The 17887-nt window shown below is 46.3% G+C and overlaps 1 protein-coding gene across 2 annotated transcripts in view; it reads left to right on the top strand.

Annotated features, from left to right (window-relative positions):
* The window catches only part of PAPPA2 (pappalysin 2), a 124486-nt gene that overhangs the window by 26187 nt on the left and 80412 nt on the right, over positions 1 to 17887 (top strand). For both annotated transcript variants that reach the window (XM_077928221.1, XM_077928220.1), the window contains exon 3: positions 15707 to 15852. In XM_077928221.1, the coding sequence (XP_077784347.1) occupies positions 15707 to 15852 (146 nt within the window). The remainder of the gene's footprint in view (positions 1 to 15706; positions 15853 to 17887) is intronic.

The raw sequence follows: 17887 nt of genomic DNA on the forward strand, positions 1-17887 counted from the left end.
GAGAGTACTTCGGAGGGAAGGCTCCGAGACTCTTCCAGTGAGATCAGCGGGGAGAGCGCAGGACCTCCGCTTGGCACGCCCACACTGCGCAGAAAGCTTCCGCGCAGAGAATCTAGGAGGAGACTTGGAGTCAAGGAATTCTTATGTTGGAAGAAGTTTAGGAAGCGCCCACTGACGGATTCTGCCAGTGACTGAGACAGTCGCGTTGTAAGGGCTGTCAAACCAGGGAAAGGTTTAGCTATACCACCAGCTTGGAGCAGTTTGGAATTTACGCACAAGCAACCCCAATTCCCATTACAACACTGATCAGTCGGAAAAGAAAAACGAAAAGAAAAGAGAAATTCAATGCATAGAACGGAATTGCAAATGCTGTATCTTTTTGGGTTCCCTCAAAATTCCATGGTTGTTTTGCTGAAGTCTTTCATTTTGCTTTGAAATGTTACTTGATGCAAAATCTAGTGGCAATGTTGAGATGTCACAAATCACTTTGCAAGGCTTAGAAAAATTCCTTTGATTCTTTTCTCAAGTAGGGACCTCCTAGTTTCTCACCAGAATTTCACATATGGCAATACATGGTGATAGCTCCACCTAAAATGAAAGGTCAATTCAAGATGTTGACATCTATTGCCCAGTTCCCTTAATCCAAAGTCCTAAAACTTTGCTGGACACCTGCTTGTCTTTCTGGTGATGTCATCCTCTTCAGCTGTGGCAGGAAGAGGCTGGCTCCCTGCCGGCTATCCATTCAGCATCTCACTGAGGCAACCATGGGAGGTTATAATGTAAATACCAAGAGCTCTAATGCTGGAAATTCTCTGTTGTGCTTTTGGAGGGCCTGCCACTTAAAAGGATTTTTACTACCCTTTTCGATTTGTGTGCATTTATAAACTGTCTGCTGGCGAATTTGCACGCCAGACTCAAGCAGCTCCTGAGCCATTAAGGTCTCTGGGTCAATAGGCTGCCTTTTAAAAAATCTATTAAGTTCCATTTGCAGGGGATTACCGCTTGTGTGATTGATTCTGTCTACCAGCTACCATTAAAAAACACCAAACAAAACAAGCCCCAAGGAGCCAGAGCAATAAGTTGCAGACTGGACTAGATTTATCGCCGGAGGAAAACGATATTCCATTATGTGGTTGCAACTGAAGTTTCTCTCATTATCTCACACGCAGACACATGTGGAACAACAACAACAACAACAATAATGTATTTTTTATTCAGTTCATCTCATCCTAATTTCAAGAAGCTAAGGGCTGTGTGCACAGTTCTCGGACCTTTGGCTAAGATCAAGTGTCGTAGGTGTCGCTCAAAGTGTTTCATGGCCCAAACATAAGTCTTTTGCAGACTTGTATCCAACTAAAAAGAGCATAGCCTACTGGGGCAAGGGCAGGCAATAAAATAACTTTTCCAACTATCATTTCAAAATACATTCATCCCTTCACCCTAAACATCACCCTGTTCAATTGCCAATTTCTGCTATGGCTTTTATACATTGTTGTAACCTCAAAATAATCAAGCAGAGTAAATCCTCTTTTACCTATCAGTAATGGTCATTCATCCATTTTGAAACATTTCCTTCTGATACCTCTTGAGCAACATTTTGCCTGAGAAAAACAGGCCTTGCTTCCCCGCAGACAACACACACACACACACACACACACACTCCTCCCTGGCCTTGAACAGGGCTGCCTGGCATCTGGCCCCAGTAATAAACAGTTCATCCTCACTGGGGCTGCATGCAGAGGGTGAAAATGAAACCCCTAGAAAATATATATAGAGAGAGAATATAAATATGTAATATACATTCCCCCCGTCTAAAACACTGCCAATCTCCCAGCGTCTCCCACACTTCACATTTCGCCAAATTTAATCCTCAATTTTACATAGAACCAGCTCATGATTAAATAAACATAATCCATATCCCCACAAACTCTAAGCTTGATAGAGAATCAGAGAATTGTAAGAGTTGGAAGGGACCCCAAGGGTCATCTAGTCCAACCCTCTGCAAGGCAGGAATCTCAGCTAAAACATCCATGACAGATGGCCATCCAACCTCTGCTTAAAAACCTATTATTATTATTATTATTATTATTATTATTATTATTATTATTATTATTATTACACCGCCCATCTGGCTGGGTTTCCAAGGAAGGAGAGTCCATCACCTCCCGAGGGAGACCGTTGTGGGGGTTGTTACTTAGGTGGGGATGATCACCACGATGATTGTGGCAAGGAGATTATATGTTTGTTCTTTGTCTCACATTTTCTGGAGGCTTAGCTAGCTATATTCTTGACTCAGCAAGGTCTGCTGTGCCAGAGTAAAGCAAAGCAGTTAACAACAGGGCAACTGGGAAGGTGAACTTAAGCCTTATATTTTACTTTAAAGGTAAAGGTACCCCTGCCCGTACGGGCCAGTCGTGTCCAACTCTAGGGTTGCGCGCCCATCTCACTTAAGAGGCCGGAGGCCAGCGCTGTCCGGAGACACTTCCGGGTCACGTGGCCAGCGTGACGAAGCTGCTCTGGCGAGCCAGCACCAGTGCAGCATACGGAAACGCCGTTTACCTTCCCGCTGGTAAGCGGTCCCTATTTATCTACTTGCACCCGGGAGTGCTTTCGAACTGCTAGGTGGGCAGGAGCTGGGACCAAAAGACAGGAGCTCACCCTGCCGTGGGGATTCGAACCGCCGACCATGCGATCGGCAAGTCCTAGGCACTGAGGTTTTACCCACAGCGCTACCCGCGTCTATATATATATATATATATATATATATATATATTACTTTATGTAATATTTTACTTTATGTAACTGTAAAGTATTTTACTTTATGTAACTGTAAAGTATTTAGGCAGCTGGGGTAGAGCTGTAGATAGACCATCAGCTTTGGATTTAAGTTCTTCCTGGGTTTTGTAGCACAGTGAGTGACCTGGAGCCTAGTTCTCCAGGAGGTGGCAAGCCTTTGTCTGGGCTCTTCCGCTTCAGATTATTGGAAGGGGCTCACATGACTGAATGTTTCTGAATTCAAACAATGACCTCAAAACATCCTGCAGGTAGAACAATTTAATACCAGGAGAGAAAGGTTTTAGCTTAGCCTTCTCACTGACATGGCAGTTTTCCGCATATGGGGATTTAAAATTTCTTTCTTTTTTTTTTGTATGGAGAAATTTAGTCATGTGAACTCCCCACCTGCAATCTGAAGAGCATCGTGGTACACTCTCCATGGTGAGGGGGGAAAAGGGAAAACTTGTGACAGGCTTACAAAATGGTGTCATGCACAGCTTAGCAAGTTAAAGGTAAAGGTACCTCTAACTGTTAGGTCCAGTCACAGACGACCCTGGGGTTGCGGCGCTCATCTCGCTTTATTGGCTGAGGGAGCCAGCGTTTATCCGCAGACAGCTTCCGGGTCATGTGGGCAGCATGACTAAGCCGCTTCTGGCGAACAAGAGCAGCGCACGGAAACGCCGTTTACCTTCCCGCCAGAACGGTACCTATTTATCTACTTGCACTTTGACGTGCTTTCAAACTGCTAGGTTGGCAGGAGCAGGGACCTAACAATGGGAGCTCACCCCGTTGTGGGGATTTGAGCCACCAACCTTCTGATAGACCACAGCGCCACCAAGTTAGCAAGTTAGCACTTGGTATATAGTCTCTATTCCTCCTCAGTAGATGCTTGTTCAGAAAGTAAGTACAGTGTTAGCAAGGTTACAGACGCTTCAGGTTACAGACTCCGCTAACCCAGAAATAGTGCTTCAGGTTAAGAACTTTGCTTCAGGATAAGAACAGAAATCATGTTCCGGCGGCGTGGCGGCAGCGGGAGGCCCCATTAGCTAAAGTGGTGTTTCAGGTTAAGAACAGTTTCAGGTTAAGAACGGACCTCCGGAACAAATTAGGTACTTAACCCGAGGTACCACTGTAGATTATTTGGAGTGGGCAAGAGCACCAGTTGGGGTGACAGGGGCCTTGGACATTTTGAAGTGACGTGGTAGATGTGGCAGTGGGCATCTGGTTTTCATTGGTATAGAGAAAGACTGAAGTTCCCCAATGTGAGACATTGGTGTGATGTTAGCAAACTAAAGGGCATGGGCCACCACACTTCATTTCTGCTGCTTTGTGTAGAACAGAGTCGAGGAATCTTTCTGTTTCTCCATGGAAGACTACCCAGAACCACTTATTGGCCAGTGTCCTCTTGCATGTTCCATGATGTGTAGAATGCTGAGATTCACGGACTCGCCATTTTAAGAACACACAAGTGATCAAAATGTATTTTATACCTAGTGAAAGGCATTGAGGGCTCCTCCAGATGACCTGTTCATTGAGTGTTATTGTAGAACACACCCAAAATGAAATGTGTGTGGGACGTATGTTTGCATGTGATCTGGGCGTGCTTTTTTCTGTGCAGGAGATTTATAGTGTGTGAAGAGGCTGTCAGTACGCTGCCCTTTGTGCTGAAAAGAACATTTGCAATGTGGTGGCTATCGACTAGGGTCAGCCAAATACTTCTGCGTCCTGTTCAGACACAGGTCAGGCGGCTCCTCTTGAGACACGTCTCGGACTTTATTAGTCTGTCTCCCAACGTGTCTCTTTGAATCAGTGTCATTTTGCTTCCAGTTGGTGTCCCTTCTCTTTCCTTTCCATAATTCTTAGCTTTGCTTTTCTCCTCTCTGTTTTTCCAGGGGGCGGGAAGTGTGTGTGGCTGGAGTTCAGGGCTGCGCCTCACAGCCTCCCTCCTTGGCCAGCACTCCTGGCTCCAACCTGCCGTCCTGCTTACCCTCCTTTCTAGAGCAGATGGGCCTCTCCCCAAGACACCTGAGATTTTCCTCTTGGGGATGGTAACAACAGAGGTCCCCAAAAAACCCAAAAGAGTTTATTGCTATACGCCACCACCACAGCTAGAACCTTATTGGCACAAAGGTGGAGAACAAGTATAGTCGCCACTAAGGAAGAATGACGGTCTAAATTGTTCAAATGTGCTGAACTGGCTGGTCTTGCAAACAGAATAAGAGAAAATGAAGATAAGGAATATAAGGAGGAATAGAAAATGTTTAGTGAATATTTTAAGAACCAGTATAGACATATACATAGCTTTGCAGGTCTCCAGTGAATCCAGCAGAGTTGAAATAGATAATGTAATAGATAACAAGTTGGGTGATGAAAAAGATGTGGCTTACGTGGAGTAGCAGAAAAGCAAAGGAACCAGGAAAAGTGTGGAAGGGATGTCATATGGTATATGTATATATGCTGTATTTGGTACGAAGTTGTAAGTGGGACAGGGGAAGGGGAGGGGGGTTAAATACGCTCTCTGCTCCTGTTTTTGAAAATGCAAATATAAATAAATAAAAATAGAGAAGATGGGCCTCTCTGCAGCTCAGGCTGCAACATGATAGGGCTCAGTGGGGTGGTCCTGAGACCAGACCCTCTGCTCTGAAAAGGAATCTCAAACTTGCAAGAGCTCTGGGAGACCCTCTTTTGCCACGAGAAGAGGTGCGCTTCCTATGTATTCAACCAGGTACTGACCATGATTTGGATTACTGGCAAAATGCCACCGTTTTCCCACCATGCGAGTGGTGAGTACGAAAGGGTGCTCAGAAATGACAACGTAGGAACAAAGCTCCAGAATGTGGCCAATAAGGATTGTGACAGGGTCCCTGTTGCCTTTTCCCCATCCTGCCTGCTCTTCACTCTTGTTCCCATGCCTTTGTCTGCACTCCTTCCTTCCTTGCACCTGTTTTCCTGCCCTGATTTGGTTACAAAATCTCTCTTGACATTGATGATGACACCATGATCTGTGAACTGCTGACAGCCAGATGGATCTCTTGCACCCAAGCCCAGTCTCTGACTCATGCCCATGTGCGCACTGCCATATACTGGCCCGGATCCTGACAGTTGGAGACTCCTATGTTTGAGGAGTCTGGGAAAGCAACGGAAAGGGGACAGCCTAGAAGCTGTTATCAATTCGGTTTTATAGGAGGGTGGGTAGAAATTAAGTCAGACTTAATAACAATGTTGTCCAGAGATCTAAGCACATGATGAATGTCTATTCCATCTGCTGCTCGTAAAGCGATTGTAAGTCCTGGCACGCAGAAGGGCAAGTAAGAGGAGAGTGTGGCAAGATGCGCACCGAGTTGTGAGGAGCAGCAAGGGGCAGAGAACAAAAGGCTTTGCAAATCATAATGTGGGCACAACCAGAGGTGGAATGTCCCTTGCAGATGGTTTGCTTGTAGAAGACATGGGTGTCCTAGGCTCTGGACCTAGGGGAAAACCGCATGTTACATGGTCAGATCCATGATCAGCTTTCCCAAAGTTTCCTGTATTTCCAGAATGTAGCCTCATATGTATTTGTGCTCAGTCTCCCCCCACCCCATTGTGGTCCTGATCCAGATGGCCCTTCCAAAGGCACTGATAGCACCAGAGAAGCACCAGAGTGGTAAAGATCTTGTTGCTGGCTCTCTTTCATGGCGGTCCATAGCGGTCAGGAAACAAGGAGGGTAAATGTTTGTGAGGGGAGGCGGGAGTCCTGTGCCCCCTACTACAGATGAACCACTAAAGGGTTAAAAGAGCTTTGACTGAATCAGAAGTCCTGATGCTCCTTCACTTTGTTGTTGTTGTTTAGTCGTTTAGTCGTGTCCGACTCTTCGTGACCCCATGGACCAGAGCACACCAGGCACTCCTGTCTTCCACTGCCTCACACAGTTTGGTCAAACTCATGCTGGTAGCTTCAAGAACACTGCCCAACCATCTCTTCCTCTGTCGTCCCCTGGGAAAGTAGTGCCCTCCATCTTGCCCAACATCAGGGTCTTTTCCAGGGAGTCTTCTCTTCTCATGAGGTGGCCAAAGTATTGGAGTCTCAGCTTCAGGATCTGTCCTTCCAGTGAGCACTCAGGGCTGATTTCCTTAAGAATGGATAGGTTTGATCTTCTTGCAGTCCATGGGACTCTCAAGAGTCTCCTCCAGCACCATAATTCAAAAGCATCAATTCTTTACGGTCCAGCTCTCACTTCCATACTTCCATACACTCTCCATACACTGTCCTTCACTTTAGGACAGCAGTTTTTGGACACTTGCCCCAGGAAGTTCCTCAGAAGCTGGTTGGGGATTCTCAGTTAGCAGATAAGTAAAGGCAGACATGCTTTTCGGGGGGAAACTGTTTCCCATTATTACTGAGCTTCTTCTGCAATGCACAACATAGAATAGAATAGAATAGAATAGAATAGATAGAATAGAATAGAATAGATTCTTTATTGTCATTACACAAGTGCAACATTGCACAAGTGCAACGAAATTGGATGCCATCCCTTAAAAACAACAAAAGCAAAACAACAACAACAACCAAACAAACCACATTCCAGCCACACCCACACCAACACCCATCAAACTCCCAGGTCACACTATCGAGTTACAGCATTCAAAAAGGCCACAGCTCTTGGATAGAAACTGTTTTTCAGTCTATTTGTCCTTGACTTGATGTTTCTATATCTCCTGCCAGAAGGCAGTAGTGCAAACAGACTGTGTCCCGGGTGAGATGAATCCTGCAGGATGTTGTTTGCTTTCCTAAGACAACGGGAACCATACAGTTCTTCCAAAGATGGGAGAGGATGACCAATAATCCTTTGGGCTGTGGTTATGACCTTCTGGAGCACCTTCCTCTCCCTAGCTGTACAACTGGAGAACCAAGCACAAATACAGTATGTAAGAATGCTCTCTATGGAGCCTCGGTAGAAGGACACCAGCAGTCTCTCACTCAGATTGTTCTTCTTCAAAAGTCTGAGGAAATAAATTCTCTGCTGGGCCTTCTTCACCAGAGCAGTGGTATTTGCGCTCCAAGTCATGCCCTGATCGATAGTTACTCCCAAAAACCTGAATTCCGCCACCCTCTCCACCCGTTCCCCGTTGATATACAAGGGCTGAATGTATACATAGGAGAGTTACAGGCGAAACAGGAAGGCACCGTCCCTACCTCTCTTCTAAAGCCTTGCTTACTGGGTCACAGGGCAGCAGCTTGGTGCTCTCGTGAGATCTCACCGGATGCAGCCCCTACCTCTGCTTCTCTAGCAGCGGCAATGGGGTGGGCGACCACCCTGTAGGATTCTGCCGCCCAAGGCAGCTGCCTCAGTCCACCCCATGAGTGGGCCGGCCCTGGATCCTCTGCAGCATTCAGGGTCCTTGGGTGGACTTGCAAGGGATTCCTCAGTAGATAACATTGATGTCGGAAGACAGAAAGTTTGAAACCCTTGTGTAAAGGGATGACCGCTCTGGCAGGGGAGTGAAGTAGTGACCCTCAACTCTGAATTGGGTGCGCTGAGTTGGTAGTCTCTTTGGGACACTTCAAGTGTTCTACTCACATGTAAAAGCAGCACACACCTGTGATTTTCCAGGGTGTCTCCACAAGTACACCTTCCAACCTGTGATGTGTGACTGGTGCTGGTGGGCATAATGTTCTCTCTATTCTTTTACACCTGACCAGAATGCCTTTGTGTAATCTAAATTCTGCCTTGGGGTAAGATGCAAGGGAGCACAGAACACTTGGACCTTTAAGGAGTAGTGAAGGGAGGATTTCTCTCGATCTCTCTTTTCGACTGGGGGAGCTTGTCGTGCAGGCATGCAAGAAGGTGCATCTGCTGAGACTTCCTCTTCAATACAGTTGTTGAAAGTATAGAAGCCCTGAGATTCTTTGTATCGGACCACCTTACCCTCCTTCCTCTGCTTAAAGACAGCAACCAGAATAAGAGCTGGAACTCAGGGAGAGACTCAATGTGTGTGCAACATACCAGGCATAGCAAAGGAAAGGTTTTATCTCAAGGTGCCCACTGCTGCCAGCCATGGACTTCAGAGCAAAACATCTGTCTCTGGTGTGTGTGTGTGTGCCTGTTCATGCACGTGTGTTTGTGCACTTCGTTACAAAGTTATATTGTAGTGCAGAAGTGAAATTTGAAAGAGAACCCAAGAAGGCACAATATGCTAATTGGCTCCAGCTGTTCACTCCCTTATTCCCTTGCACAGATGTTTCCACGGCTAGGAGGCTCTTCCCAGCTTTGCACGGTGCATCTGGAAATTGCTGTCTCCCATCTGGGGAAGCGCCCCAGGCTGGCAACAAGCAGAAGAATTATTGTCAATTTTGCTTTTTTTGTTCTAAGCTCAATTAAAAACAATTGTTGTGTCTTTCTCCTCTTCTCCGGGTTACCAAGTTGCTAAATTAGTGTTTCAAATTAGTGAAAATCTTGCCACATTCTACCGTCTTGCATGTGTGAATAATTGTCAGATAAACACAGCACCCCTGGAAGGAGCTTCCTATTCTGTAATCCTCCTTTTAAGCAACCAATAAAGGTATGGGAGCCCTGCCCGCCTCTTGCATCTGGCTGCCTTGTTAATTTCCCCCAGATGGAGCAAGAGGAAGAAGAGGCAGAAATCGGGGAGGGGCCTCACTGTCTACATCTGTGAGAATGGACTGGCAGCACATCTGAAGAATGTGTTTTCAGCGCCCTTTCAGTATTATGTATGACTTCAGCCGTAGAGAAGAATCTGGGTCAGAAAGAACCTCACCACCCAGGTCAGCATCTGGGCGCTTGCTATCCACTATGTAGCTTCTGGGAACGTCTGAGAGAATAGCTTTTAGCTGTCCCTGGAGGACATGAACTAGATGAATGATGAACTGGGAAACCAGGTTTCATCAAAGGTATTTTCCTTTATAGCCCTGCTTGCATAAAAGGATTCAGGGTTCAAACCTGGTCTCCCTTTTTTCCACACGTAAGGGAAAAAGCAAGTAAAGCTCTTCCACCAGCCTCACAAACCTGTCTGTGTAGAACCTGCATGGACTGTCCGTGTTTTAACACCATGTGAAATGACACCATAATCTTAATGCCATGCCCGTGACTGTGTTGTGTAACATTGAAACCTATTTTTAATTTAAAAAAAAATGATGAACTGGATGACATTTTGATGGTGAGTGCCAGAAGAAGCAGGCTGATCTTCTGAAACTGCTGACCCCTTTGTCCAAAGACTTAAGTGACCAGCATGACTGATCTCTCTGGGATGCAAAGTCTTCACAACCTGATTCAGACTCCTGTCCGTCCCGTCCTGCTCATCTCGCTCATGTTTTGCTGCAGTTTTGTTTCTGAAGAAGATGAGCAGCAGCAACAACAAAACACACTCTGAATCTAGTTTAACTAGATCATATATAGAATTATAGAATTGTAGGGACCCCAGGGTCATCTAGTCCAACCCCCAGCAATGCAGGAATCTTTTGCCCGACATGAGGCTTGAACCCACAACACTGAAATTAAGTCTCTCATGCTCTACCAACTTAGCTATCCCACATTGTGCTGAAGCAGACTCATTGCCTGCCTCCACAGCACAGCCCTGACAGAGAGTCACCCTGTTGCATAGCCGGATTGGCTGCCTATGGGGTGGGCAACCTGAAATTGTGTCCCATAGTTACAGAGATCTTGCATTTTGTGCTAAAAAATGGTAGGTAATAATTTTACCAGCCCTGCAAGTTTAGCTCATCTTTGGTTGCTGAACAACTCCAGGCACGCCTGGAGGATGCGGACCATTTGGATCCCTTCCAATCGGGGTTCAGGCCTCATCATGGGACTGAAACTGCCTTGGTCGCGCTGGTCGATGATCTCTGGTGGGTTAGGGACAAAGGTGAGAGCTGTTTCCTAGTTCTGCTGGATCTCTCAGCGGCCTTTGATACAATTGACCATAACATCCTTCTGGACCGTCTAGAGGGGTTGGGAGCTGGGGGCACTGTTATACAGTGGTTTCGCTCTATCCTCCTGGGCCGTGTTCAGAAAGTGGTGGTGGGGGATGAGTGTTCAGACCCTTGGGTCCTCACTTGTGGGGTCCCTCAGGGTTCCGTCCTCTCCCCCATGCTTTTTAACATCTATATGAAGCCGCTGGGAGAGATCATCAGGGGGTTTGGACTGGGTGTCCATCAATATGCAGATGATACCCAGCTCTACCTCTCTTTCAAATCAGAACCAGTGAAGGCCGTGAAGGTCCTGTGTGAGTGCCTGGAGGCGGTTGGAGGATGGATGGCGGCTAATGGATTGAGGCTGAATCCTGACAAGACAGAAGTACTGTTTTTGGGGGACAGGGGGCGGGCTGGTGTGGAGGACTCCCTGGTCCTGAATAGGGTAACTGTGCCCCTGAAGGACCAGGTGCGTAGCCTGGGAGTCATTTTGGACTCACAGCTGTCCATGGAGGCGCAGGTCAATTCTGTATCCAGGGCAGCTGTCTACCAACTCCACCTGGTATGCAGGCTGAGACCCTACCTGCCCGTGGACTGTCTCGCCAGAGTGGTGCATGCTCTAGTTATCTCCCGCTTGGACTACTGCAATGTGCTCTACGTGGGGCTACCTTTGAAGGTGACTCGGAAACTACAGCTAATCCAGAATGCGGCAGCTAGACTGGTGACTGGGGGCGGCCGCCGAGACCACATAACACCGGTCTTGAAAGACCTACATTGGCTCCCAGTACGTTTCCGAGCACAATTCAAAGTGCTGGTGTTGACCTTTAAAGCCCTAAACGGCCTCGGCCCAGTATACCTGAAGGAGCGTCTCCACCCCCATCGTTCTGCCCGGACGCTGAGGTCCAGCGCCGAGGGCCTTCTGGCGGTTCCCTTATTGCGAGAAGCAAAGCTACAGGGAACCAGGCAGAGGGCCTTTTCAGTAGTGGCGCCCGCCCTGTGGAACGCCCTCCCATCAGATGTCAAAACGATAAATAACTACCTGACATTCAGAAGACATCTTAAGGCAGCCCTGTTCAGGGAAGTTTTTAATGTATGATATTTTAGTGTTTTCTGGTTTCTATGGAAGCCGCCCAGAGTGGCTGGGGAAACCCAGCCAGATGGGCGGGGTACAAATAATAAATTATTATTATTATTATTATTATTATTATTATTATTATTATTATTATTATTTTCACCCATCTCATACTGTTTTTAGGAGGGAAAAGGAGGAGAAGCTGGTATTGGAGCTCCAGTTAGTCTTCAGGTGTTGTGGCTGTCTTTGGAAACATGTTGACCAGTTTCTCTGACAGCAGCTATCTTGAGATCACTAGCACTTGAAAGAGTTGGTAGTTGTAACTGCCAAGGACCAGAAAGATGGATTTGGGGGAAGGGGTGCTCAGTCGCAGCTTTCCCCCTTTTTACTCCTGCAGAAAGACTGCAATGTGTCTTGAAGGACACAGGATTGGTGCAGGCTGTGATCCTATGTGTGGTTAAGCTCCACTTAACATGCCCAGGACTGGATTGTTAACTAAGGGTGAAATTCAATGCCATTTGTTCTCTTAGCACAAGCTTGCCCAACATAAGTATCTCTCCTCACCCCACACACTGTTCCGGGATTTCCCCCGGCCCTCCAGAGTGGATTTGGGGGAGACACAGGGGGAGAAGAGGGGAGGGAAACCCTGTTATGCTAGTGGGAGTCCTTGTGGTGGCTTCTTCCAGCAGAATGGGGTGGCTGAATCCGGCTCTCTCTCATAAGTCATTAGTCTCTGACTTTTTCCTCTCAAACTGATTCATGTACTTCATGCTTGCTGTGAGACTCTGCTGCTCCAACTGCAACGCTGTGTTGTTGCTGTGTTCATCAGAATGAGCAACAGGCTCTCTCTCTCAGCATCCAAGGTTCAAGCGTGTTAGGAATCTGTGAGCGGAAGAGCAGCACTCGAACGGACAAAGTTGACATTGAGACATACGCTTCCCCTGCTAATGAGTTTAGTTTCAGACGATTGTGGGGAGGTGCAAAGATGATAATCCCTCCCCCTCCCATTGATGTCTCAAGCTCAGTGAAATGGATCCGTGTGAGAGAAGTGTAAAACCCTTTGCTTTTAGGAAAGCATGTGATGAAACAGAGGCAGTGTTGTGCAGTGGTTAGAGTGTTGGACCAAGAACTGGAAGAGCAGGGTTCAAATCTCCACTCGCACATGAAGCTCACTGGTGAGCTTGGGCCAGTCAATGCCTCTCAGCCTACCCTAGGGAATTAAATGAACAGGGGAAGAACCACCTTGAACACGACCTTGAGCTCCATGGAGAAAAAGGTTGGGCTATAAATGCAATAAATAAATAATAAAACAAATAAATGCGGGTTGCAACAAATGCTCTCAAAGCAAACCATTTTGGTTGTCACTGGATGTCAACGCAAGGGCTGTTGCACTAGTGTAAGGATGAGAATAAGTGGTTGTGAAATAACCCATTTATATTTTTGATAGTTACTGTTATTTTGTCAATATTCTGTTGTGCTCTGGTGTTACTTATAAGACGCCTTAAAAGACTTGGCGCCCTAAAATGCAGGATACAGCTAATTGTATTAAGTAAATAAGAATGAACATCACTGTCTCAGCCCAGCCTGCAATGTAAACATAAGAGGAGCCTGCTGGGTCAGTGGTCCACCAATTCGGCATCCTTTTTCTCACGGTAGTCAACCCAATGCAAAGATAGGAGCAATGCATATTATTGCAGGGATGTTGTAAGCCACCCTCTCATCTTCATCCCAGCCCCTGTTGGGCACCTGATCCACCTGGACAGCAGATGCAAGCGCTTTCAACCTGCAATATTGGGACAGTGAGATGGATTGGCCTTGCTCTTTAAAAATGTTTTGCCCTAAATAAGAGACCACATAAGAAAGAGCAGGAACTATCGTCTCTGCCTTCTACTCTTTTGGGCATGGGGTAGACACACTGGTGTTGAATCCCAGCTGTGTTTAAGAAAATGGATTTCTCCATTGATTTTTTATGGGCCGCTCTCACCTCTGTCCTTGGAGATATTGAAAAATAGTGTGAGCCAAGACACGACCTATCCAGGGAATAAGATGGTTGTCTCTACCCTCTTCTTCCAGGCTCATTTTCCAGCCACACCATTTTCTTGCCTCTCCATCCCAACAGGTTATTTGTTTCCTCACAATGGTCAGTAAGCATTTTATGATACTCAGTCCTTATTTGTCTAATTTTGTGGGTCTCCCCCTTTTAGGATTTCCCCTGAAGATATTTTTGTACTTCTGCAAACCTTGGAGTTTCCTTGAGCCTGCCAAAACCTCTCTTGTGAGTGGGTGCTGTCATTTGTCTATTTAAGCACAGGCACTCTTCCTAGAAGATCAGAAATAGAATGCGGAGTCGTTTCCAGCTTCCCATTAATGTGCAGACAATGTGTCACAGAATCCTCGGGTTAGGAGCCATTGTGGGGATGGGGTGGGTGGGGGAGAAGTCTGTGCAGAAGGCCTAAGGGATACGAATGAATAACTGTGGAACAGAGTAACATTGGCACTAACACTTGTTTATGACGGATGAAAGCACCAGTGGAGACACCAGCAAAAGAAGAAGCCCAAGGGAGTCGGTCATTCCAAATTTGATTTGGTCTCTGTTCCATGTTGTTTGGTCTTTCGCTGGGCCGCTCATCCCTGGATGTCTGCAGTTCCTCTCACACTGTAATTGAAGGTCTGTTTTCCCCCTTAGTCACATCTAGCTGCTTTTTGCCCTTTTTCTTTTTGGATCAGATCAAATCTGCTTGGCCCAACTTCATGGAAAAAGCCAACAACCCTGGGGTGATTGATAATGAAGTCAAAGCGAATGGGGAGGCGGGAAACATTTTACTAGTGTCAAGGGACCTGCAGGCGGCAGTGAGAAAAATGTCTCCCCTGGAGAGTGGCAGGAATATCCCTTCAAACATGACTGACCTCAGTCCATGGAATTTGGATGGCTTGCAAGCCTTTGGAGTGGTTTTTTTGGAGTGGTTTTTCCTAGATGCACACAGGTTGGGAAACAAGATTTATTTTAAGACTTGAGGCTACTGAGCGGCGTTTCTGAGTTCCCCTGAGGAAATTACATTTTGCTTGTCTGTTTAGAATTGTGCCATAATAGGAACTTTCATTCCTTGTTCTCTTATTTAGGGATTATTTATGTGTGCGTGTGTGTGCTTATCACTTGGAGGCATCCAGCAGTGGCCATCACAGATCTCACCACACAGATGGAAGTTTGGCATCAGCTAAAAATCCAGTTCTTCTCAGTGGAGTCAGTTAATCCAGGGTACAGTGATCTAGAATAGGGAAATCCAAGTTGATTCAGGGGTTGTGTGAAATAATGCTGGGTCAGACCTCGCCTCCTATTTTTGTGAAAGTCTCTGCTTCCTGTGAAAGAGGTATTTTTTCTTCTTTCACAGGAAGCAGAAAAACTGTTCAAAATTTGTTGGTTTGCGGCAAGAGTAGTGCTTACCTTTATTTAAGTGAGCAAGGCGGCTGAGGGGGTCTTCTCTGCAGGTCATTTTTCTTTTAAAGCCCACTTGCAGCCACGGAAGGTGTCCGGCCCAGCAGCACTTCCTGAAATGACCATGTCACCACTGCAAAACTTCACATGGTCATTCCAGGAAGTACTGGGTGCCTGTGTGCAAAGAGCCACCGGCCAGGGTGAGCACAGGCAGTGCTTTTCTTGAACGGCTTCTTAAAACCTTTTCTCTCTGCCACTCTTTCCAAATATACAGTCTGCCTGAAAGTGCGTCATCATGCTGGCGTGAAGCTGTCCCTAGTAGAGACGCTGAGGAAGATACTGGGCTGTGCTCATGTGCTTCCCAAGACCCAAGGAGAAGAGGTTTTAGGGATTCGTCATTAGGCCACACAGCCTACCACTGAGATGGGCACCCAGGGAAAGGACTGCGTGAATGCGAAGTGTTGTTACTACAATAATTAATTTGTACTGTTTTGTGTTACCTCTCTCCTTCTCTCTGCAGGGCGTATATGAGTGTGAAGGAACTGAAGGAGATGCTTCAGCTGAACAGCACTCACTTCCTGAATGTCTACTTTGCTAGCTCTGTGCGAGAGGAGCTGGCAGGTGCTGCCACCTGGCCCTGGGACAAGGATGCCCTCAGCCACCTGGGTAAGCCTCGCTCTTGGGTGTACCTGGATTGGGGGTTGCCCTCTGTCACTGACCTTTGCAAAGAAGGTTCCATGCAGACTTGCAGACAGCATCTGTGCTATCCTGTCCTATCAGGTAAATGGCACTGAGGGCCTGCACCTTCTCCCTTGCTGCCTTGCTCTTGGTAGGGATGAGGTGGAGAACTTTGGGTGGGTGGATGGCAATAGGGTGAGCCAGGCAGTGGGGCTGGTGTCCATGGCTGCTGGTTCCAAATGTGGGATCCCCCAAAGCACAGTTTCCCCTACTTGACCTTCCCCCTGGGGACAGCCCATCTTTGTCAGAAGATGTTTTGCAGCTTTCTCGGTGGGTTCCAATTGCTTCTCCACCTGGTCATCCTCCAGAGCGGACTGTGAACCTTTGCTGCTCCTTGTGGTATCCTTAACCTGCTGCCTTAACTTGCTTCATGCCACCAGCCCCACCCCCTTTCCCTCATTTCTTTGCGTGTTACCACTGGCAGGGTTGCAATCGTAAACATGCTTACCTAGAAGAAAACCCAACGGAAATGTATTGGATTTATTTCTCCAGTAATGTGGACGTTGTATATAATTCTTGGCACAGGATTTGCATTTTTTTTAAAAAAAAATAAAATGCACGTAATACGTTTGGTTCCACTCATAGTGCTTTGCCTTTGATTCAAAAGCAGATTTGTGATGTGGGAATTTTTGCAGCAGAGATCTAGTTCAGAGACTTCAAGAGTTCCTCATTCCCTTTGAGGAAGCATTTTCCAATGCACGTGGCTTGGGTTTCCCAGGAATCCTCTAGATCTTTTCAAGATACCTGCTCACAAAGTTGAACACTGGACAGCTGCACAAAAATGTTCACCAAACCATTTCCTTTAGCTGCCTGAGCAAGCTTCCCATTCTTGATTCTCAATCTTTTTTTCCAGCACACCACACTTTGCCTCAGTGACAACTTTCCAAGGTTCAAAGCCCCCTGGAGACCCTTTATCTCCTTTTCTTCCTACTTAGGGCAGGAATGTCCAGCTGATGGTCTGTGGGCTAAATACAGCCCTCGAAACCATTTTTCTGCCCTCATAATATTTATAGCAAATACAGTAACAAGTCTGACTAAACAGTCATCGATTTTTCTTTCATCTTGTTTTAAATTCAAAAATTAAATATTGCAAAAATACTCTTTTTAGTATCGCAGCGGAGTAAAGAGAAATGGAACTCATTTTTCCTCCCACTTTAATTGGGGGCAGACGGGAGAAGCCATTTTTCTGGTGTTGATCACAAGCATATCCATTTTGGTCATTTCCAGAACTTTTAATTAGCCGTTCCTTAAGTAGGTGTGGCTGTTTTCCATTGCTGAGCCAAAACAGCATTGGCAGCTGTTAAAAGATCTAAAAAAAAAACCCTAGCCCTTCTGTACATCAATAAATATCATCTGCATAATAACAAAACACTCAGTGTCTCAGGCCTTACATTAACACTAACAATTTTGAGAAATAACACATTAAAATCTGAGACAATTTTTTTTTGGTCTCCCATGGGCTTTGATAGAGCTTTATGCCGTTAATTTGAATTCTCCTTCCTATAATCTCTGTCATCCAATCCAATGGCCATCAGCACAACTTGAGGGAGTGAATGCCATATATTACTTATTAAGCAATATATTTCTTTTAACTGAATCTGTTGCTCAACCATTTCATCGGGTGACTTCAGGTTGTATTGTTATGAGAGAGAGAGAGAGAGAGAGGGAGGGAGGGAGGGAGAAAGTCTCCCATATTTACCACTTACTGCTAGACGCCACACACTTTACTACAGAGCCTTGTCATCTGAAGAGAAATCAGTTTTGTTTGGCACAATATACTTCAGACTCCCAGGCTGGAGAAAAGTGTGAATCCTGAAAATGCAGAGGTTGGTTGTCCTACAGCACATTCTACTGACCCAGATACTTGAGGGCCATAACATCAGGTCTTGTTGCAGCCATCAGAACTGACCTTTCAGCTTAGTTGGTTAGATCCAAAAGTTCAGGGGTGTTGACTTGTGTGGCG

The sequence above is a fragment of the Podarcis muralis genome, chromosome 5, assembly GCF_964188315.1.
Source record: "Podarcis muralis chromosome 5, rPodMur119.hap1.1, whole genome shotgun sequence".
Lineage (NCBI taxonomy): Eukaryota > Metazoa > Chordata > Lepidosauria > Squamata > Lacertidae > Podarcis > Podarcis muralis.